Source organism: Echeneis naucrates, chromosome 23 (genome assembly GCF_900963305.1).
Source record: "Echeneis naucrates chromosome 23, fEcheNa1.1, whole genome shotgun sequence".
In the NCBI taxonomy this organism is placed as follows: Eukaryota; Metazoa; Chordata; class Actinopteri; order Carangiformes; family Echeneidae; genus Echeneis; species Echeneis naucrates.
In genome coordinates, this window is record NC_042533.1 from 593,905 (window position 1) to 617,764 (window position 23,860).

The 23,860-nt window shown below is 44.5% G+C and overlaps 1 protein-coding gene across 2 annotated transcripts; it reads right to left on the reverse strand.

Moving 5' to 3' along the window:
- Positions 1-1,842: 1,842 nt before the first annotated feature.
- Positions 1,843-21,327, reverse strand: ptprb (protein tyrosine phosphatase receptor type b). Of its 2 annotated transcripts, XM_029495102.1 has the most exons (41): positions 21,225-21,311; positions 20,999-21,111; positions 18,955-19,315; positions 17,401-17,520; positions 17,164-17,304; positions 16,838-17,095; positions 16,497-16,763; positions 16,279-16,395; positions 16,054-16,200; positions 15,750-15,867; positions 15,518-15,663; positions 14,214-14,480; positions 14,020-14,078; positions 13,570-13,774; positions 13,379-13,476; positions 12,960-13,125; positions 12,732-12,862; positions 12,500-12,647; positions 12,153-12,422; positions 11,911-12,083; positions 11,656-11,806; positions 11,461-11,561; positions 10,995-11,160; positions 10,624-10,905; positions 9,339-9,617; positions 8,409-8,558; positions 7,864-8,003; positions 7,648-7,784; positions 7,457-7,563; positions 6,901-7,006; positions 6,708-6,788; positions 6,143-6,160; positions 5,983-6,064; positions 5,755-5,845; positions 4,790-4,866; positions 4,551-4,685; positions 4,162-4,284; positions 3,919-4,082; positions 3,625-3,760; positions 3,301-3,421; positions 1,843-3,178 (listed from the first exon to the last, which is right to left on the reverse strand). In XM_029495102.1, exons 2-41 carry the CDS (start codon positions 21,062-21,064, stop codon positions 3,156-3,158), a joined length of 5,928 nt encoding a protein of 1,975 aa, XP_029350962.1. In that variant the 5' UTR covers positions 21,065-21,111; positions 21,225-21,311; the 3' UTR covers positions 1,843-3,155. The 2 variants fall into 2 exon arrangements, with proteins under 2 accessions (XP_029350962.1, XP_029350961.1); XM_029495101.1 differs by having other exon boundaries at positions 20,999-21,327.
- Between the last annotated feature and the right edge of the window lie 2,533 nt (positions 21,328-23,860).

The window sequence follows — 23,860 nt, forward strand, 5'->3', positions numbered from 1 at the left end:
GAAGAAGAAGAAGAAGAAGAAGAAGAAGAAGAAGAAGAAGAAGAAGAAGAAGAAGAAGAAGAAGAAGAAGAAGAAGAAGAAGAAGAAGAAGAAGAAGAAGAAGAAGAAGATGATGAAGATTATATTCAGCTGCGATCTGAAGCAGGAGACGAGTCGAAGGTTCTGTGAGTGAAATTTATTTATTTAATGAAAAAGCTGTGGATAATCCGGTGACTTTGTTTAGTTCAAGATGTTCAAAGTTTAAAAAGCAAGTTAAGCTGCTGGCTCGCTGGCTAAGCTGTTTGATCTGATATCGTCAGGTTTAAAAGTTTAACATTGTGTTTGTTTAACATACAGACGGTTTCAGAGTTACACACATTTTGTGATGTATTGTTGAGAAATAGACCCCAAAGTCTCAGCAAAGACACGGAGACCAGAATTACAAAAAAGCTAACTTTTATTATTACGAGATCGACTTCAGGAAAACAAAGACAGAGTGATTATTGGGCTGATTATTTGGCTGATTATTATTATTGGGCTGATTATTGGGCTGATTATTATTATTGGGCTGATTATTGGGCTGATTATTATTATTATTGGGCTGATTATTATTATTGGGCTGATTATTGGGCTGATTATTATTATTGGGCTGATTATTGGGCTGATTATTGGGCTGATTATTGGGCTGATTATTGATTACAGTAATCGGAGCAGAGGTAATTCTGGACTTCACTAAATGTTTTATTAATCATTTTCTCCTGACGTCGGTTCTTGTTTGGAGTTTCTACCTTTTAGCCTTTTTAATGAGAATCTCATTGAAACTTCGACTGAAAGTTCTGGTCCGTTCTGTTCTGTTCTGGTCTGCTCTGGTCCTGCTCTGGTCTTGGTCTGGTCTGGTTTGGTCCTGGTTTGGTCCTGGTTTGGTCTCTTCTGGTCCTGGTTTGGTCTGGTTTGGTCCTGGTCTGGGTTTGGTCCTGGTTTGGTCCTGGTTTGGTCTCTTCTGGTCTTGGTCTGGTCTGGTTTGGTCCTGGTTTGGTCCTGGTTTGGTCTCTTCTGGTCCTGGTTTGGTCCTGGTCTGGGTTTGGTCCTGGTTTGGTCCTGGTTTGGTCTCTTCTGGTCTTGGTCTGGTCTGGTTTGGTCCTGGTTTGGTCCTGGTTTGGTCTCTTCTGGTCTTGGTCTGGTCTGGTTTGGTCCTGGTTTGGTCTGGTTTGGTCCTTGGTCTGGTTTGGTCCTTGTCCTGGTCCTGGTTTGGTCCTGTTCTGGTCCTGGTCCTGGTCAGGTCAGGTCCTGTTCTGGGCTCAGGGGGTGTCTGAAGTTCCCTCCCTGTCTGTATATAGTTCTGGCTGGTTGGTCCGGGGGGGGGGATCAGTTCGGCTCGAAGTCCCTGATGGATGCTGGATCTGGGTCACCTAGTTCTACTCCGGCCTCAGTCTGAGTTCAGAAAAATAAAATAATAATTCTGCTGCATAATTTATAAAAGTCTAATCAATCAGAATCAAATTCAAGTTATCCAGCGTATATAAAAGGATTTAAATATCAGGCGCTACATAATTCCCTATATAACTCTCATATTTAGACCTGTAATACATCATTTGGACAGTCTTAGTTAATATTAATATTGTTAGTTAATAGTAATATTTAACAATAATTATAGTTTATTATTTGTTAGCATGACAGAAACCAAATCAACCAATATTGAATCGTTTTCCAGCCAGATATTCCTTTTGGAAATTCAGAACTAATTATTATTCATTCATTCATTGATCTTGTACCGCTTATCCGTTTCCGGGTCGCGGAGGTTATATGATTAAATTCTTTAAAAAGAAATACGTGAGCAAAGAAAGAATAAAATTCAAACACAAACAGGGTTTACCAAAATGTTTAATGCTTTTTGAATTTCTGTGGACTTTCAAAGCTTTTCAAATATAACAAAAAAAATAAATCAAAATTTTCAGACATTTTAACATCAAATATTTTTATCCCATTAAAGTTTACAACTTGTTTTATTAGAATTTAAAACAAAAACAGGGAAACGTCCTCCATTACATTCAGACCAGTTTCACTTTCTGTGTTAAATTTAGACATTCTATGAACAAGTTTACAAAAATCTGGACTTTTTCTGAAACCTATCTTCTTTTATGAACGTATTTAAATGAAATAGTTACAGTAAGTCTGAATAGAGGTCCAAATATTACCCAGCATTTAAACAGTATGTATTAATTATCATATAAAAAAGAGTAACATCAATATTTACATACAGCAATATGTGTAACTTCTTAAATAAACAGCTTATACGGATGAGTGAGTGACAACATACATTAATAATAAAGGCTATAAAAATAGATGGCTCTTTCCTTCCCTGTCAGTCAGTTTATACTCGTAAGGATTGTAATTGTTTTTAAAGTCAAATGTTTTTAATCACTTTATCACCAACAACCTGAGATGAACCTGTTTCATTTCAATGAATTCTGAAGGCCTCTAAAAAGACCCAATTCCTCATTGAAATTAAATTCAAGTTCTCTGTTTTTATAGCAAATAGTATTTCATTTAATATCAGTTTAATTCATGTCTGGTAATTGATCCATTAATATCACTGAATATTTATTATCTCTTCATTACAGTGCAAAATAAAATAAAAGCAATAAAGTCCCCAAAAGTTGATAAAACTGATTCAGATGTGACATTGAGCCCCATCGGGACGTTCAAAACTTAAAAAAAAAAAAAAAAAAAAAAAAAGGCTTTAGAGCTGACTAAAACTTTTTTAGTTTTGTTGAGAGATTTAGTTAGAAAAGTCACCAACAGGCCAAAAATATGAAAACAAACAGCTAATAAACAAGTTTCCTTGTAAATTAACAAACAGCGTTTTACTGGATTCATTTTTAAAACTCCAATTCGTGTCACATTATTAACATCCATAAACTCTGAACACTGACGGAGGTCGACGAGTTGATGGGAAACAGGAAACATTGACTGAAAATCAGTTTCGCTGGTGAAATGTCAACCAGCGTGGCGTCATATCATTTTAGTTTGTGTGTTTATTTTGTCTTTTACTTGCTGATTTTCCCTGTTTTGTCCGGAGTGTAGCTCACATTCAGCGCTGACTCAGATCATTTCAGTTAAAAGTGAGTCAGCACAAAAGATTCTTCTTTCTCCATCAGATGGACTTGGTCGTCGGTTTAGCGTCCCGTGTACATGAAATCTGAGGACGCACAAAAACAGGAGGTTGGTTATTTTTGGGTAGCAGTCAAACAATAGATATTATTAATCAGGCAAAAAAGCCATCCTGCTGATGAAGGTTCAGGCGGATTCTGTGAGTCTCACCACGACAGTACTCCGGGTTGAAGTTTTCGTAGATGGGATACAGAGGATTCTCCTGCTCGCTGCGATGCTTCCGGGCCCTCAGGACGTCCCGGACACACTGATGCAGGAAGGAATACTGACACTGCAACACAGGAAGCAGTTTGTTATGTTTGTCCAAAATCTGACGACATATTGGACACTCTGTTCTTCTGTTTTTTATGTTAGCAGGTTCGCTCAGATTCAGCTGGGCTTTCAGACCCAGTTTGGTCCAGAACACACAGAACAATATTTAGTCCTGTCTTAAAGAGCTTCGCAGGTGTTTTTGGGCCTGGACCCGTGGCGTACCTCGGTCTGGACCATGTGCTGGCGGTGCAGGCGCAGGTCGAACACACAGCCGTACAGGTCGATGGTTCCTTTAGAGTCCAGCTGCTGCAGAACCCGGTCCAGGGCGATGAACGTCCCCGTACGGCCGACGCCGGCACTGAACACACAGAGTGAACCGGTTTTATTATCACTATTATTAAAAACTGAAAACTCTTCTTAGATGTTTTAACCTAATTTTGGCTTTGTTTTTTGTTTTAAACTTCCAGTCAGTCAAGCTGAAGATCAGGAAGTCCGGTCCACCTCCATGTGACCTACCTGCAGTGCACGACGGTGGCTCCGGTACTCGGGGACCGGTCCACATAGTCCCGGACCGTCCTGACGAACTGGATCAGGGACTGGGTGCTCTCTGGGACTCCGTGATCCGGCCACACGGTGTAGTGGAAGTGACGCAGCACCCGGGGGTAACTCCGGCTGCTCTCCTGGACGGACACACGAGACCAGACTAAGACCTCACATCAAGACTAACAACGAGGAAGACCTGCAGTTCTGATCCGGTACCGAGGTGATCTTGAACTCTCTGATGGTCCACTCCGGCAGGACGGACTCGGACAGCATCTGAAGGACCAGGTCTCCGTAGTACAGAGGTTCTCGGTCTGCAGGCCAATACTGATCACACTTCACCTGCAAACACACACATTTATTTAAATATATTGTGTTTGTAGATAAAGACTTTTAATTTTTTTAAATGCTATGTTTACAGAGACTAATTTAAAATTGTCATCTTTGACACAAACTTATTTCATTTAACTATTTAGCAGCTGTTGGTTCATCTGAGAGCTTTTAATTTCAGACCACAACACAAACTTACGGTTGTCCCCATCTTTGGGTTCTTTCCACAACAACTGAATTTAAACAAAAGCACCAAAGTGAAGCGATGGCTGACTCACCCGTCCTTTCTCGGTACACTGCGTCACCATGACCACGTTGTAGACGCCGTGCTCCCACACCATCCGCCAGAAATCATCCTTGGTGCCAGGCAGCGGGCCCTGGGTGGCGATGTACTCCCTGCGGTAGTTATTACCCTACACACACACACACACACACACACACACACACACACACACACACGGATGAGTACTGTGTTTTAGTGTGTGTGTCCTCAACATGAATCGGTGTGTGTCCATACAGGCATGTAGCTGGCGTTGATGTAGTCGGAGCAGGGGTCGTCCTCCAGGTACGACAGCTTCACTCTGGTCGAATCATCTGGAAAATAAAAATCATCGAATCTCAGCAGCGTCAACAAGTCTTCAAAAATTCTTCTTTAAAATGGAAGAACCTTTAGTTTTGTCTCAAAACGAGTCAGAAGCCCAAAAATCCACCAATAGAAAACAGATTCTCAGTTTGGTGAAAGTGACAAACCGTTTCTTTAGCAGGTAAAAAATAAACACCAAGAAACTTCAACACATTTTCTGAAGTTTTAAAACTGAGTGAGAAAATGTGTTGATGACTCACAGACGTGGGAGAAACAATTCATTTTACAGCCGTGGTTGTAAATGTATCACCTCCAGAATCATTTTTCTCTGTCTGTGTGCCGTTACACATCACTGAGACTTGATTGCCTAATTTAAAGCAGGATAGTGATACACAACTCTAAAAATAACACAAACACACACACACAGTTTTTTTTAATGCTTTCTTTCCGGTGACACAAAATGTACTAATCAAAACGATGTCGGTGTAATCAATGAGAATGATTTTCAGATGTTAAATGTGGAAATTATTATTCATATTATTAATATTTTGGGGGGAAGATTTTCAGGGACGTGACTATTCATCCACCCTGCTCCAGGTACATCACCGTCGCCATGGGAACAGGTCTTGTTAATTAAAGCTCTTAACGATGTCACCGTCATAATTTTTAAAGTAGTGTGTCTTCGTTCTCACAGATGAACTCGGAGGGTTTTCATGATAATGGATTTGTTTCTTTTGTCTGGAGCTACATTTTACATTTAGTTTGTTTATTGCAGTTATTTTATCTGAATTAAACATTCTGGAGCTTTAAAGTTTCTCTTTGATTATAAATGAACTGAAATGTTTTTGCTTGTATCTTCTGCTGGAAATCAACCCTTCAAAATAAAGACTCGTACTTACACGGCAGGATGTTGTTGTAACGGTTCTTTCCTCGGTTTTCTGGCAGCCGGGCGACGTCCATGGTCTGATTTCGGCCCACATCCTTCAGCTCCTGGACAAACACAAGGTTTCATTACGTTCACGTTAAACTGATCGGTCCAGTTCACCAACACAGAACACTTTTTAAGAAAAGCTGATGATCACAGCTTGAAAACACATTTCCCAGAATTCAGTTGTATCACTCGTTACCTCAAACTCCTCAGACAGCAGGTAGTTGGAGTCGGCCTGCAGTTTGGTCAGGTGGGACTCGAAGTGACAGGCCTTGATGGGACTGGACAGACAGATATTAGTCAGATCCAGACGTTCTCACCTTCAGCATCAGTTCACGCTGCAGAATGAAGAAACTCACCTGGTGACCCGACGGTTACTGCAACAGGAAGAGACGCACCGTTAGAATAATCAGAACACAACAGGAAGTGATCAGTTTTACTGTTTGTTGGAAGACGTGGCTTTAATGTTTGCTGTCTTTCAACTCCAGTCAGCTTCAGGGAGATCTTTTTGTTGGTCTACTTCGGTGCTTCCTGCTTTGACCTTTTCCAATAAAGTCATTTAAATACAAAAACTTTTTCTGCACTTTAGTTTTCAACACAAATACGCCACAGCTCCACTGAAGCCGGAGCCGCGGGGCTTTTAGGGACATTTGAGTCCACATTTCCATCTTAGTGTTTCACATTTTTCCATCAATAATTTAGACAACTAAACTATTACAGACATTAATGAAGCACAGAAGTTAGTGATGGTTAATGAGGTGTGTAGACTGATATCTGCAAACACACAAACCCCACACAGACAGACACACACTCAGTCACAGTCAGACAGTTGACTCTGAGCTCAGTGTGACACATTTGTCACACTGAAGAAATCATAGAAGATCAAGCTCTCTCACACACAAACAAACAAACACTCACACTTACTTCCTGACGCCGATATAGATGCCTGAAGATGGAACCTCTTTCCACATACTCATCCTCACCACCGGGTTCTCCTGCACAGCCCTGCACGCACGCACACACACACACACACACACATTACATACACAGAATTATCTCATCACACTTTCTCTGTTCTTAACACGTCCAAAGACTTTGTGCGTCTTTGTGCACTCACACTTTGCGTAGCCGCTGCCTGTAAACCAGCAGAGAGATGACGGCCACCATCATCCCGATCAGAAACATCCCGGCACTCAAACCCTCCACAACGCCACCTAGAGGCTCTGACACACAATAACACACAAACACCAGCAGGACCTCAAAATGTCTCCTTCACTTGTGTCTAAGGCTGGAGGGACTAAGAAGAGATATAAGGGAAGGACAGAGGAAACGACGTGAGGAGAGAGGAAACGACGTAAGGACAGAGGAAACGACCTGAGGACAGAGGAAACGACCTGAGGACAGAGGAAACGACCTGAGGACAGAGGAAACGACCTGAGGACAGAGGAAACGACGTGTGGACAGAGGAAACGACCTGAGGACAGAGGAAACGACCTGAGGAGAGAGGAAACGACGTGAGGACAGAGGAAACGAGGTGAGGACAGAGGAAACGATGGCTGTTTTTAGATTAATCAAATCTGCGTCTGAGATGAATGATTTATTTTGGTTATTGATTACAGTTTTCATGTAATAGCAGTCTGTGTGTGTGTGTGTGTGTGTGTGTGTGCGCTCACCTGCGTGTGTCCTCAGCGGTGTGGACAGGTAAGTGTCGGAGAAGAGCGGCTGAGGAAACTCACTGTGATTTTCATCAAACAGTTTTGTAAAAGCACGAACACTCAACCTACAAACACACAAACACAGTTAATATAACTGCAGAGGAGCTGTGTGTGTGTGTGTGTGTGTGTGTGTGTGTGTGTGTTGGTACCTGTATGACGTCTTGGCCTTCAGTGGGCCGTCACAAAAGTCGCCGTAGCTGTCGCTCAGGTAGAGGTCGTCGTCATGGTAACGGTCACATGCCCCGCCCAGCCTGTCTCCTCCCGCCCCCAGGTTCACCTCCACCACCTGAGCAGTCATTGATGGATCAGTGACCACAGTCGTTGTCGTCCTGTTTGTGTTGTTGTGTTGCTGTGTTGTTTGTCACCTGTCCAGCGGAGGCGTCGGAGTCCTGCGGGCAGCGGCTGGGGAAGTAGGCCGTCTGATAGGCTCGGACAGACGAGTTGCTGATGTAATCGCGGTAGGAGGGCAGAGGGTGGCGCTGCTCCGGCTGCAGCAGCTCATTGGCTGTTGGGGGGAGAGCGGGAACGAGAGGGTGGGAAACCGATCTACACTGACTGTAAGTCTATGGGAAAATGTCTTCAATATTTTTGTTATATTTTCTGGCAGTTGACAGAAATTATCAGATAATTGTTGATTTATAGTGAAGAAGGAAATAAAATCCATCAAGCTGCCGTCTCTAAAAAGGAGGAAACTATCTCCTTTTAATCTCAAACGGATTTTCTGTTCCAGCACCATCTGACAGTTTTTATTATTCCACACAAAATCATCGTGTTTCTTCTGACAACATCGAGAGGTTGACGTTACAGATTTCCTCTCAAACGCAACAACGTTTGAACTATGGACAAATAACTTTACTGACTGATGGAGCGCTCATTTAAAAGGTCATTTAAAGGTCATTTGTGTTCGTACCGTCCGACTCGGCGATGACCACGGTGAAGTATCGCACGGCCCCGTTGGTGTCGCTGAACCAGGAGCAGTTGAAACGAAACAAGATGGAGGACGACGTCACCTTTGATGACCTCTCACTGACGCGGACGCTGGGGGGCGGGACCGGGGGACCTGAGGGGAAACAGAACATCACCGTGTTTACTTTCTCCCTTTTCTTAACCGTTGGCCATTTCTGCCAAAAATAAGAAATACCTGAATCATAGAGGACAGAAAATAATTCTTATATTGTCCTGTTACTTTTTATCATTTATTTCTTTTCTTGGTACAAACGGGCTTCCGTACAAACAGCTGACACTGTCCAATAAAAGCCAAATGTTTCTTGGAGATTCTCCAGAGTTGTCTCTTTTCTGTGCATCTGTGTTTTTCTGTTTCCACTCCAGTTGTGTCAGGATGATTTATGATCCAACACCATCACAGCGAGGGAGGGGGGACAAAGGAGGGGGGGCTGAACGGACGAGATGAACAAAGAAGGTTGAAACTGAGACGAAGAGAAAAGTTTTCGGACTGTTTTGGGTCAAACTGACTTTTTGAAAAAAGGGAAGACAGAAAAATGAGAGATGACATTTTCAGACTACGAGCTGCTGGATGCGGCCGTTCTCTTTTTCCACTCTGACAAAAGTTCCTGATGTTTATAAAAGGCAGCTTCTGAGGAAAACCAACAGCCAAAACATTATGACCCCTGTTTTCTGACAGGGTTTGGTTCTGTAGGTCTGTGACACTTCAGGGCTTTAAAAAGTTCACCAGAGAGACAAAGTTAGTTTAAACTTGCTGATTTAGTGCCGGCTGTTCCCTCAGCTGCTCCCCAGTGACCAGACCTATTTACACAAGTTTGATTTAAACACCCCTGCTGCACCTGAGACAGTGTGTGTGTGTGTGTGTGTGTGAACTCACGGTCTATCATGGTGACGGTGGTGTGTGTTGCTGGCGGACTCGTCTGTCCGGCGGACGACACCCTGACGGTCACGGAGTACTTCCTGTAGGCCTCCAGGTGATCCAGTGTTACCACGGTGACGCCCGTGGCCAGCTTCAGCGCCAACATCTGATCGCCGTCGTCATGGCGTCGATACTCGACCTCATAGGAGTCGAAGTCGGAGACGGGAGGCGACCAGGAGCAGGAAAGGGAGGAGGAGGAGAGCGGGAAGCAGTGGAGGGACCTTAGACGAGACGGGCCTGTAGGAGAGGAGGAGAGGAGGAGAGGAGGAGAGGAGGAGACGAGGAAAGGTGACAAGAAGGAGAAAGAGGCGAGAATATTCAGCCCAACATCCAGCTCGTACATTTCATCTCCTCCTTTGACAGTAAATCTTCTCCTCACTTTTTATTGGCAGCGTGTTTTTGTCTCCAGACGAAGGTCAACACATTCAGCATCTTTTCAAAGTCATCAACTCACCGAGCGTCTGCTGAGAGATGAGTCTGCTGTTTTTAGAGGGAACGTCCCGTTTATTCACTCTGATCAGACGATAAAAACGTCTCCTTTAGTGAAGACGAATAAGTGAGGGGGAACTCAAGAAGACGGTGAAGGAGAACAGGTCCTTCACGTTCAGACCAGCACCAGATGGAACTTCATCTCAGGGTATTCACACTTTTGTGAAACAAATTGAAGATTAAAGGTCCATATGGATGTTAAAGTCCATCCAGTCAGCCAATCAGAAGAAAGGATCAGATCGTCTTCTGAACTGTGACTGAAAATCAGGAGGTTCACACAAAGTGGACTTTAATCTTTGTGTTTCTTGTGTCACCATGTCCGAACGACAATTGAAGACAAAGTCACAACAACTTAGTGTTTGTCTGCAGTTCTTCATCAGCCAAATGAAATCAGAGACTGGGTCAGCGTACACGTTTTTAGAACTGTGTGTCCTTTTGGCGATCGCTTCTGATCCCTGAGGCCAAATGGACGGAATGTGATGAGAAACTGATTCAGAGCTGCAGACACAGCTCACTTCCTGTTCTAGTTTTCTATTCAAATCTTTTTTTATGGCGCCATCTTGTGTTTGAAACTAAAGTTACAGCTCCTGATCAGATCAGATTTATTCTGCTCTCACTGAACTGTTGAACTTCGGTAAACTTCACCGCACTCACATAAATACTCTTTTTACTTATGTTGTGATTATCGACAGTCGATTTCTACATTCAGAATTTAATTATTCAGATGTCTTTAATGGCTCAAATTAAAACCTACTCATCCTGGCGCTCCTCTGGATTGGCTGGCTTCTTGCGGTGGGCTTGCCCTCGGCTCCGCCCCCGCTGATGGTTGTCAGGGTGAAGTTATACTGTCTCCCTGGAAACATCCCGCTGATGACGCAGCCGGTCAGCTGACCATGTGTGACCGTCAGGTGATCTGGAGGATTCCACTGAAGGCTGAAGTTATCGTAGTCCCCAGAGGCGGGACCTGACCACGACAGCTCTATCGTCTCATTGGTTGGACCTTGTTTGACGGACAGGTGGGAGGGAGGCTCTGGAGCTGGGATGAGTAGAAAATAAATATGAATAAATAGATAAAAATATTCATTATTCATTATTTGTCTTCCTGTGAGCTTTTGTTCAACTTACAGGTTCGTCCAAAAGCTGAGACCTGATTGGTGAGTTCGCCGCTGTGTGTGATGACCTCAGCACGGTACAGCCTACCAGGGATTAACCCTGGGAACATGTGACTTCGATGCTCCGCCCCCAGCGTCTGAGTTCCCAGAGTGGCTCCAGAAACGTCGTACAATGCGACCTGAAATCACAGAAACCACTAAATATAAAAGCTGTTTCATTTCCAGAGAAATCTCGTCTGTTTCTTCAGTTACCACCTTTATTCCGTTTTACTTCCACTAACCAGACTCAATTTATTTAGGAAGTCCACACCCGATGTTCTGCGGAAAAAAACACTTGAACATCCCGGTACAAAGTCTTGGCCCGAGTTCTGAGCTGCGAGCCAACAATTTGAATTATGTGAAAAGGTTCACTGTAATCTGAGCCGCTGTGAGGACATCATAACTGTCGGGAACAGGAAGTGGGACATCTGTCCCTTTACCTGGTAGCTGCTCCAGGATCCGTCCCCGGGCTGCCAGCTGACCTTCAGCCTGTCCGTCCGTCCTGAACTCTGAACCAGAAGAGACGAAACTGGAGATGGGACTGTGGGACAGACAATAAAATGTCAATAAAAGATGAGGAGGAGACAGAAGATGGGAGCTGAAGTGAACTGGAAAATCTGAAGGTTTGGACCGACCCGTTCTGGCGAGTACAGACGAGTCGCTGCTCATCCCTCGGCTCCAGCTCACCACCTGAAGTCTGTACAGACTTCCTGCTGTCAAGCCGGAGAACACACAGCTGTCTGCGGTGGAACCGACCTTCTGCAGGTCCACCAGGTCTCCGACAACCTGGACACACAAACAGAGCATCAGGATCCTCATCAGTCTGGGATCAGAAGGTTCTCCAAGATGCTGGAACCGTCAACCTGGAGAACCGGGAGTCCTCCGCTCACCTGGTGATGCTCCTTCCTGCTGCCTCCATCCTGCCTGTGATTGGCTGTCACCTCAGTGACGCTGTAGAGCGACAGGTCATAGATTTCCACGTGGCCGTCTGAAGGACGCCAGGAGAAGGAGAGCAAGGAGACGCTGGCCGAAGTGACTGTCAGATGACTGACGGCGGCCGGACCTGGACGAGGACGGGCAGATTTACGTCACAGAGTTCGCAGCCAACAGGAAACTTTCTGCGGAGACTCACGTGTTTGTCCTTCCGCTGTGGCCTCTAGAGAGGCCACGCCGCCGCTCAGCGTCACCAGCCTCACACGGTAACGCTTCCCTGAGGTCAGACCCTCCAGCCGCTCGCCATGACTCTCCACCGACACCGACCGATTCACCACGACGGCGCCGGCCTCATCCAGCAGCATCAGGCTGTAGCCATCGTAGATGCCCACCGGCCGCTCCCAGCTGATGGCGAGGCTGTGGGTGGTGTGGTCATTATCGGCCTGCAGCGCCGTGACAGCAGCCGGAGCTGGAGGGCAGGAAGACGCAAATCAGAATCATCACCATGACAACACTTATTTTAACGTCATCCGTCCTCAGCCTCACCTGTCCGACCCGTGGCTGTGTTCCTATTGGTCAGCTTCCCGCTCAGTGATTGGATGGTGATGGTGTAGGCTTGGCCTGGGATCAGATCCAGGAAGTCGAGGGAGGAGTCATGTTTAGAGACGGGATGAGTCCTGATAACAGTGCCGTCCTGGAGACAGGAAGTAGATCAGCTCATCAGTTCGACCAGAATTCAACCAAACCCAGCTGTGAAAAGGACGTCTGTTGGACTGACCGCGGTGGACAGGGAGGCGAAGTGCATGTCCACGTCTCCGTCTCCGGGGGTCCAGGTCACTAACAGCCCACCAACAGAGTCCTTGAGACCAGGTCGAGCAGCCATGTGGAGGTTCCCTACCGGACTGGGGACTGCAGGGAGAAGACAGGAGACACCACGTTCACCAGAACTGGACTGGACTGGACTTAACAAATGCTGAGTCTGTAAAGAGCTGCAGAATCTTCTGACCCGTCCGTCCCTCGATGAACTGAGGTCTCTGGTTTGGTCCGCTGAACGTCGACACTACGATCTTATACAGACGCCCCGGGGTCAGAGAGGTCAGCTGGTGGCGCCGCACATCGCTCGGCAACGTGACCGGAGGGAAAACCCGAGTGTCGTTGAAGAGCAGAGTGACCTGAAGACGAACATGGACAAGGTCAGAACCTGCACCTTCATCAGTGTGCTCCAGCGTCCCCTACAGGACTATGAGTGAATCATGTGAGGATAAAATGATAACAAAACCTAATCCATTCCTGAATACAGTGATTCCAACTGTGTACGTTCACCGTACTCACTACAGACTGAGACCATAAACTCATCAGGAAAACGTTTTCCCATAGACTTCAACACACAGAGTCCAGGTTTATATCCAGTCTATGATGTCACACCTCATAATGGTCCACGTCTCCAGGGGCGGGGCTCCAGGTAACAGTCAGATCACCTGTTCCTGGGTTGCCTAGCGACAGATTTCCCACAGCTGCTGGAACTGGAAAGGAAAAAAGAAAACAAAACTGAAGACATCGGCTCTGAATCCACAAAAACACAGACACACATCAGGTGTTCCGGGTCTGGGACTCACAGGTGCGTCCGTCGGTGGACACGCTGCTGACGTAGCCTCCGCTCCAGGTTTCCACGGTGACGGTGTACAGCCTGCCCGGCGTCAGGGACGAGAAGACGCACTCGCTGTGTCCTGTGGAGACGGTCTGGTTCTGCAGGACGCTGTGGTTGTAAAGGATCAGAACCACGTAACGGTCCAGATCTCCTGTTGCGTGACGCCAGTACACCTGAACACACAACAAATCTACTGTAACACAACTCAGTACACACAGTTACACAACGAAAGTCCATGTTTACTGGCTACACTGTCCACAGATTAACTTCCCTTTCTGATGTTTTTTGTGTTACTATAGTTACGACATCTAACTGTAACTACACACAAACGTTATTTTATCCATGACACATTTTGTGTGAATGAATGTGACGTCCAAATAAAACCTGAAGGTGCATTGACAGTGTGACGACAGCACACCTTGAGGAAGTCGTCTCTCGCAGAGTGAACAGCTGTTGGGTTTTGCACAGTTGCAGGTTCTGCAAAACAAAAGACAAGAAAAATTATAATTCGTCAAAATACAAATGATTATTTTTTGGCTTAAAGAAATGTGACAGTAAACAGGAAGCTGTAAAACGTACAGTACAGTGAACATGAATATCATCCACCCTTACGTGTTCGAGCCTGGACCGTGGTGGAGTTCTCCAGGCTGCCGCTCCTGGTTGCTATGACAACGGAGTACAGCCTCCCAGCTACCAGCGAGCTGAAGGAGCACTCGGGCAGCGCGGATCGAGGCACGGTAAGCGTGCGAACGGTTTGACCTTTGCACTGAAGACGAACCTGGTAACTGTCCACCACACCTTCGGCCGGACGCCACGACACCTGCAGAGCTTCTGACGAGCCGCCGTTGGCAACGGTTACCCCGGAGACGGATGCTGGATCTGAAAGAAAAAAAAACAACAATGCAATGTTTTTTTTTTTGTTTTGTTTTGTTTTTCCTTTAAGTGTAAAACCATAAATACCATTTATTGACCAATGAGGCTGAGGGAGGAGTGTGTGTCAATCTGATGAGACACACACACACCTTCCTGCTCACAGAACCTATTGTGTTCCCAGAGAATGTCCCAGTTATTTTCAGGAGTGTGTGTGTGTGTGTGTGTGTGTGTGTGTGTGTGCGCGTGGCCTTTGAGCAGGGCGTCTTTGTGTTTCTGGAACATTCCACACTTTCCTTCTGGTATTTCAGCTATTGTTCTAAAGACTCTGATGTTATCACGAAGATACACACACACTTTAAACAGAACCAGCTCTGTTCTTGTCCATAAAGGTTTCAATAATAATAATAATAATAATCTTAAATTTTAAGGGTAAATATTGAGGCCTTTTTTAGTGTCTCATTGTTGATGATCTGAAGTTGAAAAGAAGGAAACAGCTTCAGATACGTTTAGAAATCATTTCACAGTTAAGCTGGCTGAAGTCTGTTCTGATATTAAACTGTAAATGATTTTCTCTGTTATTTTAGTTCAACTGTTTCTGCTGCAGGTCACTGAGGTCTTCCTGTGAACAGCAGCTTGATGTGTGTGAGCGGAAACAACACAAATCCTGAGTGGGGATATTGTCTACATACAATAAGACCCCAACTGACCGGCAATCAAACAGCAATCAGAACGTTTTATATAATGAGGAGAGTGTGTGTGTGTGTGTGTGTTCATTCTTCTAGTTACTGATGAACAAACGGAAAAAATTATATTTACATTCTGATTCCTTTCTTCAAACACAGAATGATCATTTAAATCATTTGTGGATTTTTTGGAAAACTTGAAATTTGGTGAGAAAAAAAGTTGTTTTCGAACCCACAAAACTAACATTCTTATTAATACTTTTATTTTTTTTTTTCGAGGAAACTGAATTCAGTATCATTGATAATAATGACTGTCCAAGAAAAAGTAAAAGTCTTAGTTGAATAAAAGCTGTGTCTCACTGGTTCGTCCCTCCAGACTGGTGGTTTTGGAGCGCAGCCCTCCGCTGACGGTGGCGGCCTCCAGCCTGTACAGGACGCCGGGCGTTAACCCGGAGAGCAGCAGGGAGGACGAGTTGACGGGGACGGTGAAGCGCTGAACTACAGCCCTGAGGAGGAAGATGTTCACATTTTTAAAAACAGATAGTCCCTTCGGATTGATGATTGATCGATGATTTGGACAGCGCGAACACACCCGTCCTGCAGGAGGGTCAGTGTGTACGAGTCCACGTCTCCTTCTGGTTTCTTCCACGAGGCCTGCAGGCTGCTGACGCCTGAGCTGCTCAGAGTGATGGCGTCCAACGCCATGGGGACTGCAACACACACACACTGTACAGTTCAACCAGGCCTTCAAAAAGCGTCTTAAAACCACCAGATCCATAAAATTCAAAGACATTAACATTTATTTATTTGGTCAATTTTAATAATAAATCATTTTGAAGGAGTGATTCTGTAAACTTTAGGGGACATGGAGGCCAAACCATGGTACACACACACACCTGTCCTTCCCTCCACAGACACTGATGTGTTCAGTTTCCCGCTCCTGGTTGTCACGGTGATGACGAAGCGTCTCCCAGGTTGGAGTACATTGAAGGTACACTCCTTCATGTTGGGCTCCACCTCCCTGGTTGCCACGGTAACGTTATCTATGAGACACAACCGGAATAATCGATAAACGGTTTGGTTCGTTGCTCTGATCTCTGATGGCCGACTCAAACCGTTACCGTGGGAGATGGTGAGGAAGTAGCTGTCACGTGACCCAGAGGGGGCGTGGCTCCAGATGGCGCTCAGTGAGGTCTCGTCCGAGTGTTGAATATGGAGGTTTGTGACCGGAGCAGGAGCTGCAGTGACCACAAGAAGCTTTCTTTGAAGTCACGTTTGGGGACACTGACAGCTCATTCTTTATAGATAATACAGAGCTGTCGATGTGACGATGTCTCACCTGTCTGTCCTTCACAGCTGCTGTCGGCCGTCCGTCCTCCCCTGTCCACCCTGAGGACGGCTCTGTACTTCCTCCCTGGAATTAGACTGCTCCGGGGGAAGACGAACCTCACCGCCTGCCGGTCCACAGTGGTGTTGACTAACTGCTGGACACCGTCAAACAGGAAGAGCCTGTAAGCGTCCCAGCGTCCAGCCGGGGGCGTCCAGGACAGGTGGAGGTCCCCGGAGGGGGCAGGGGACAGGGACAGGAGGGACGCTGCTGCAGGAGCTGACGGGGACAAAGACGGAATAAACAAAAAGATGGAAAACTTAAAGAACAGACGAAAAAGGGCGATAACTCACATGTGCTGACGGTGCTCTCTGATTGGCTCGTGAGCTCGCCGCTCCTGGACGTCACTGCAACCTGATAGGTCGATCCGGGGGTCAGCCAATGGATGGAGACCTCAGTGGCGTCTGAGGGGAGCGTCGTCTCCCAGAGGCTCGTCCCATTGGCCGAGAGCACAACGACGAGCGTGTCCAGGTCACCTGTGGGCTGTTGCCATGACAACCACAAGCTTGTGCTGTTGCTCTCAGCGGTGAGATTCGAAACAGGAGCGGGAACTAACAGGAAGGATAGATATGAGATATACAGCAGAGATATGAAAACCTCTCTCTCTCTCTGTTTGTACCTGTCTGGGCCTCGATCGTCCGGCGGTTCTGTAGCTCTCCGGCCTCTGTCACCATGGAAACGTTGTACAGTCGTCCAGGCGTCAGGTCGTGGACCGTGTGCTGTGTCGTCGTGCTCTCTAACGTCTTGTTCCTCAGCAGACCTGGAGACAGAAGAAAAGGTCACATGAAGTTTGGTTCATTTCATTTCAGATTATTGTGTTTGTGTTGTTCTGTGAACATCTGATGCTGATACGGACCCTGTTGGTCCCACAGCTGCAGCCTGAAGCGCTCCGTCCTGCCGGGGCCAGCCTGCCAGGAAAGTCCCAGGCTGCTCCGGGTCCTGGAGGTCACCGCCAGGCCGCTCACCGCCGAGGGCCCTGATACAACACAAACAGACACACACAGACACAACACATCAGACTGGACTGCCCCTTAAAAGTGATTTATCTGTTTCCATCATGAGCTTCAGTCAGACTGCAGGAAGTTCTCGGCAGGAAAAATCTGTGGCCTTGTCATCAAAGTACGAGCGCTGTGGGAGTCCTGTCGACACACGCAGACTCACACTGAGCACACCCACAGACACACACTGGGTTATGTGTTGGAAGCATTGCGTCGTTTCTTCACATCTGTCACACAAATCAGGTTCCGTCTACGTGACATCACCAGACTGGAAGAGACCAAACATGGAGCTCAAAGAGCGGGAACGCTGGACTTCACTGACTGACTCGGAGCTCTAAAGGTCAGAGCAGGTCCAGATAAGAAACCGCAAACGCCACAGAAGAGGTGTTGTGCGTTGCTGAGAAGGTTAGCGTCGGGAGTCGACTGGGAGCATTAATGCCCCGTTTCCTCCAAACACAACACACATATACACTTATACGAAGACACACACACACACACACACACACATGCTCACACCCTTTCCCAGAGCTTCCCTCAGAACAAAGGAACAATGGAGGCAGGAAATGGCTGAACCCTGAGCTCTGCTCGCCGTGGAAATACACACTGAGGGCCCAACTTCTGTTCTGGACACCCGCCACTGTGGACGCACAACACACACACACTTTTACTGCTCTATCATTCCCCCTCAGCAGGGCAGTGGTTCCTGTAGCTAATCACAGAGCTGCAGAGAAAGGAAGCTGCATGACATTAACTCTGAGACACACAAAGAGGCAACACAACATGGAGGTCGTGTCGTGTTCTTTCACTTCAAACGGCGAGAGGTCACAGGGGATGGAAACAATAGAACAACAACCTGAATATTAGGAGGAAATACTGAGACCTGAATTCAGTCAGACCTCAAACCTCTGGACTCCGTTAATCCAATAATATCACATTAATGTCAATCAAGTGAAAATGAATTCAATCCCCAAACAGTCGCCTGCATGCATCAGAAGTTTGGTAATAAAGAGATTTTTCTAGTTTGATTAAACAAACTTAATCAATAATTAAAATAACCAAACAAGTAACCAATTAAAAACTTAAGGAATAAGATTATTGTTCATTCAGTCAGTTTGTGTTATTAGCATGAAAATGTCATTTTCTGTTGTAACATGATGGTGTGACATGATTAATGGACCTGCTCCTTTGAAGGCTTCTGGCTGAGCAGCACACCTAAACCCTAAACAGAACCATCACTAAAGTTCTGTCAAAGTCCAGTTTGAATGATTTCAGGTGTTTGACAGAAACCGTGAAGCCGTATTAGATTTTATTTTGAAAATTCCCGTTAATGTAACTTTGATGATTGGGCCTGATGCTGGAATGCTGCAGTGCATTCTGGGAGGGGATTCTGTCGGTGCTGGATCAGGACTTACTGGTGTGCAGCGTGACGTTCACCGTCTCCTCGTCTGTCTGGGATCGAACCTGCAGCTGGTAGGCGGTCCCCGGCTGCAGGTGATCCACCACGCAGGTGAACACCTCTGCTTCCTTATTCCCTCCATCCTCCTTCCTCGCCTCCTTGCCTCCTTCCTCCCTTCCACCCAGCTCCTCGTGTCCTTCTCTTCTTCTCCTGCACTCGGCGTTGTCGGCCGCGGAGTCCAGCAGCGTCACGGTGAAGGAGCAGTTCAGTCCAGGTGTGTTAACAGTCAGTGAAATGGAGTCCAACCCGGATACTGGACCAGGTACGGAGATGCTACATGGGGCCGGGTCCTCTGTGGGATCTGCCCTGCTCACAGCCTGACAGGACACACAAACATCAGCCAGATCAACATCTGTCAACATTTTATGTGAATGTGTTCAGACTTGAAGCTCCACCATGTTTCCTGTTTAAACATTTATATTTTCTTTACGATGAGAACTATTCGGTTTACTTTTCACTATGATCATCTCTCTGAATACTTTCTATTTAAATTTCGTTTGTTTAATATTTTTTGGACTTCTGAGCAAACGAGGGTTTCCTTCAGGATGGGTGAGGTTTCAGCGTCTCTTCTGGCTGTAAAATGTGAAGTGTTGCCTTCACATTAGATCAGGAAATACGATGCAAAGAGAAATCTTTACATTAGAAATATAAAACCTAGATAAAAAAATTATTTTATTACAGGATGATGTTGAAGGAGAAAATGCTTCATTTTCAGTTCAGTTTATTATTAAAAGGCCTTTTTCGTTGAATCTATATGTTAATGTTTGTGTCTTCTTACAGTACATTTGTGTGTTCCCTCTGTTTGCTTCATTTATTGTTGTTAATATAATTATATATCAATTTTATTTGTTTTCTTTTTTTATTTGTGAAATTCTTGCTGCATTTAAATGTTTAACAGAAATTAAGTTGGTTGATAACTGCTGACCAGTTTTCACACAAAAGCTATTTAAAGAAGTCTACCTAAACTGTTTTTGATCTTTTTCTGGGCTTGACCTCCGACCTTTTGCATGTAGAGATAATGTGGTGACACGAAGGTCTAACCTTTAATAATGTGAAGCAGAAAATAAAATAATTTGTCAGAGATAACGAAGTTCAGGGAGTTCAGGGAGGAGACAGCGACCGATAAACAGACAGGAAGAGGTGGAAATGACAGCTCAGGAAAATAAAACTGGATAAATATTAGTGTAAAATCCTGTGAGCCGCTCTGGAATCTGATGATGGAGAACACTTAAATTCTTCTTCATTTAAATAAAGTGTCATCTGTTCAGCATACAGACTGTTAGCCTCCAGCTATCTCCAACAACAACCGACCTGCAGCCGGCAGCTTCATACTGACAAAAATGTGACAAGTTGTTTTAGCTCCAGCTTCGGTTCTTCTGGGTAGATTAGGGAAGTAACATCGACTGTAAACCCCACAGATTCAGTCTGCTCTCATCTGTTTTCACATCATGATTAAACACAAAGATGCTGAAGATGCTACACATCTTATACACTGTTGTTTGTTTTGTCAGCATGCAGTTGGTTTGTGTTAATTCTGTCTGTCACAAGTTTGAAAATTTAATTATTTGGATTTGTTGGTTATTATCTCAGAGCTGAGTGTTAATTCTCAGATGGATGGGCACAATCAAATATAAACACAAACACACACACACACACACACACACACATATATATATATATATATATATATATATATATATATATATATATATACACAAAAAAGAAATAATCCATCCAATATTGTTTTAAGGCATCAAGCTGTCATCAACAACACAATTTCCTTCCTATAACAAGGTCACAGTTAAAAAGGCATTTATCTTTGAAGCAGTTTAAAAGTTTGCTCTCAACTGACAGAAAATATATCAGGAAATATTTTGATTGTGAATTTGTAGTTATTTAACATTTTTGAACAAACATTTTGAAAGCTTTCCTTTTCAGAGTGATGATTCAACGTGTTTCTTCGACCGAGTAAATAATGAGCAGAATAAAGGTTAACCGACCTGCAGCAGCAGCAGTGAGGTGAACCACAGCGACCACAGATAACCGGCAGCTTTACATGTCAGCATGTTGATCCTCCTTCAGATCCTCAGACGGACCAAACACCACCATACTCCTGAGGGTGAGGTAGAAAATATCCTTCTGCTTTGTGGAGAAAATCCTGGTGGAGAACTAAAGCTGGAAAACAAAACACCTGGCTCAAATGTCCTTCGTGTGTTAATTCCTTACTGGACAGATCTTCAGTGTCTCCTCTCCACTCAGATTCAGACTCAGTCCTTCCTCTCTTTTCTCTGAACTGTCTCACCAGCTCTGTGTCCGTCTTCCTGCCCGTCTGTCTCTCTCAGTCCGACTCTATAGTGTCGACTTTGGGAGTCACTAACGGACTTCCTCAATCAGGCCAACAGCTCTGAGTCACAGCAAAGGCACGACGACGAGCCTCGGCTGGATGGACGCTATAAATAGGCCTCCGACTACGATAACAGCTCACCTGCCTGCAGAGGTAGAATTAAAAATAGAGTTCGGTGTTTGATTAAATCCCTCCGAGCCTCAATTGTCAACTTTGACGTTTGCTGTGTCTTCTTGTTTTTTGATGTGTAAATTTAGCTCCAGATCCATTTTAGTTTCCCTTCTACGTTTTTGTTGTTGCTGATAATAAAGTTTGGAAATTAAACAGCTCACAGATTCTCACAGAACAGAAAACAATCAACTTGATGAGAAACTTTCAGCACCAGAGCTGCAGCAATTGAGTCAGTCGATTAGAAGTCAGCAACTATTGTGATGTTGAAATGATTGCAGTAATTTTTAGGCAAAATGTGTCGTTATTAATATTTTCATCTGTTTCTTATCACAGTTAACACCAACCCTCAGACATTGTTTTGATAGAAATAAAAAATCATTGTTAATTGACACACAAATAGTTGGACTTTTGTGTTATTCAGCGTGACAAGTTAAAGACCAAAGTGCTTTTGTTTCAGTTGGTCTGAGTTTCGTTTAGTCATCCACACCTTTTTCCTTCCTTCCTGCTGCCTCCTCTCTCCGTCCGACTCTCCCTCTCGTTTTATGACACATGCTGCTGATTTCGAGGAACAACGATAAAAAGTCATGTCAGTATTATCCTGAGCTGAAATCATTCTGACTCATGAAATTATTACGGTAATAAAAAGATAAAAATATGCTTTAAATTCTGAAAATGGCTCCAAAACATTCCAAAGTCATTTAAAAACTCCCATTTGTTCTGTCTTACATGATCTTTCCTGTCAGGATCTATTTTTCACTTCCAGGAATTCTACTTGAACAAAAATAAAGTCTAACTTGTGTTGTGACAAACTGTACTTTCATTTTACTTAAGAGGATACTAATAAATATTAATGATATGTTAATGAGTGCAGAGATAATTAGAATTCAACACATCTCAGTATTGCTTTCATTAACTGACCTCCTCATCATGAAGGATGACCAGCTCTTTGGGTCAACATCAGTTTTCCAAAGCACTCAGTCAGTCCCAGACAAGATTCCAGCTTCACCGTTTTTATGTCCAGTGCTTTTGTGTACATGTTACAGATATCAGTATATATTCAGATAAAGTAGATCGATTACAGCACTACTCAGTGGCTAATGTTGCGGACTATTACAACATTCAGGTTGATTAGTAATACATGTTAAAAAACACACACCGTCCGTACACCAACTGTCATCAGGTGAACTCCGACCGAGCTTTAATGCCCACACAGTTAAAGGTTAAAGGGACGCCAACAGTTTTTATTTGAATGTTTTGTTTTTTTATCTTTTTCACACCTCTGAGTTTTGATGAATGGTCAAAACGATGAAAATGATCACCCTTTCCGTTGTGAAGTAAAATGTAATCCTTTGAGAATTCGTCATTACAGTTTTTGTCCAGCAACGACTTTTTTATTCACTTCTATTTTCATCACCTCAGTTTTTATGGAAGATTTATTCACCTAAACAAATTAAACTGACTGTCAGTTAGATATCACAAATTACAATTATTACCATCCAATTTCCATAAAATCTTAATAAACTAGGAACTGCAGCGCTGTCTACAGCTGAAATGTTGAGCGTCCCTTTAATTTCTATCAACAGCCACCAATGAATAGTTTAGGATGTCGACCGCCGACTGCACAAACACAATACTCCGTCAGAGGCAGTGTGTTGTTGTACCCGCTGCGGCAGTGGGCAGTCTGGGCTCCACACCTTCACTTCAGGCAGTTCAAACCCAAAACTGCAATATTTTACATTTCCTCCATTTGACATATTTGAAGTGACCGAAGCGAAGAGTGCGTTGAGGATTTTCCCAGGAGGCATGTTGGACGTGTAGACAAACAGACGCCGGTCTAAAGTCCTTTGATTGTATCACAAGGTAGAAATAATATATCAGTAAAAAGAAGACTGTTCGAAGCTTCTGTCGTCGGTCTGGACTCCCAGAATTAGCAGCAAGATCTCCTCATCGTGGTCCGTGGATGGAAATACAACTGCCCACATCAGTTTTAATAGCACTTTAACATGTGATCCCATTCACGCAGAGCGCAGATTAAATGTTTCTGTTAATATTGTTCAGTAGTGAAATGGTTGTAGAAACCTCAGAGCTCTAAAACACGTCAGCAGCTCAGGAACTGGAAACTTTACTTCACACTTCTCTTTACATTTTGTCTCAAATATACTTTTATCCAAATTATCTGAACTGTTTTGTCAATATAAGTTATGTTAATTAATGTAAAAAAAAAAAAAAAAAAAAAAAAAAAAACATGCTTAGCTGTCAAATACTGTTTAGTTTAAAAAAAAAAAAAAAAAGGGTTTGTTTGGGTTTGACTATCGAGAGGAAAAAGGAAAATTCCCTCCAGCTCTGG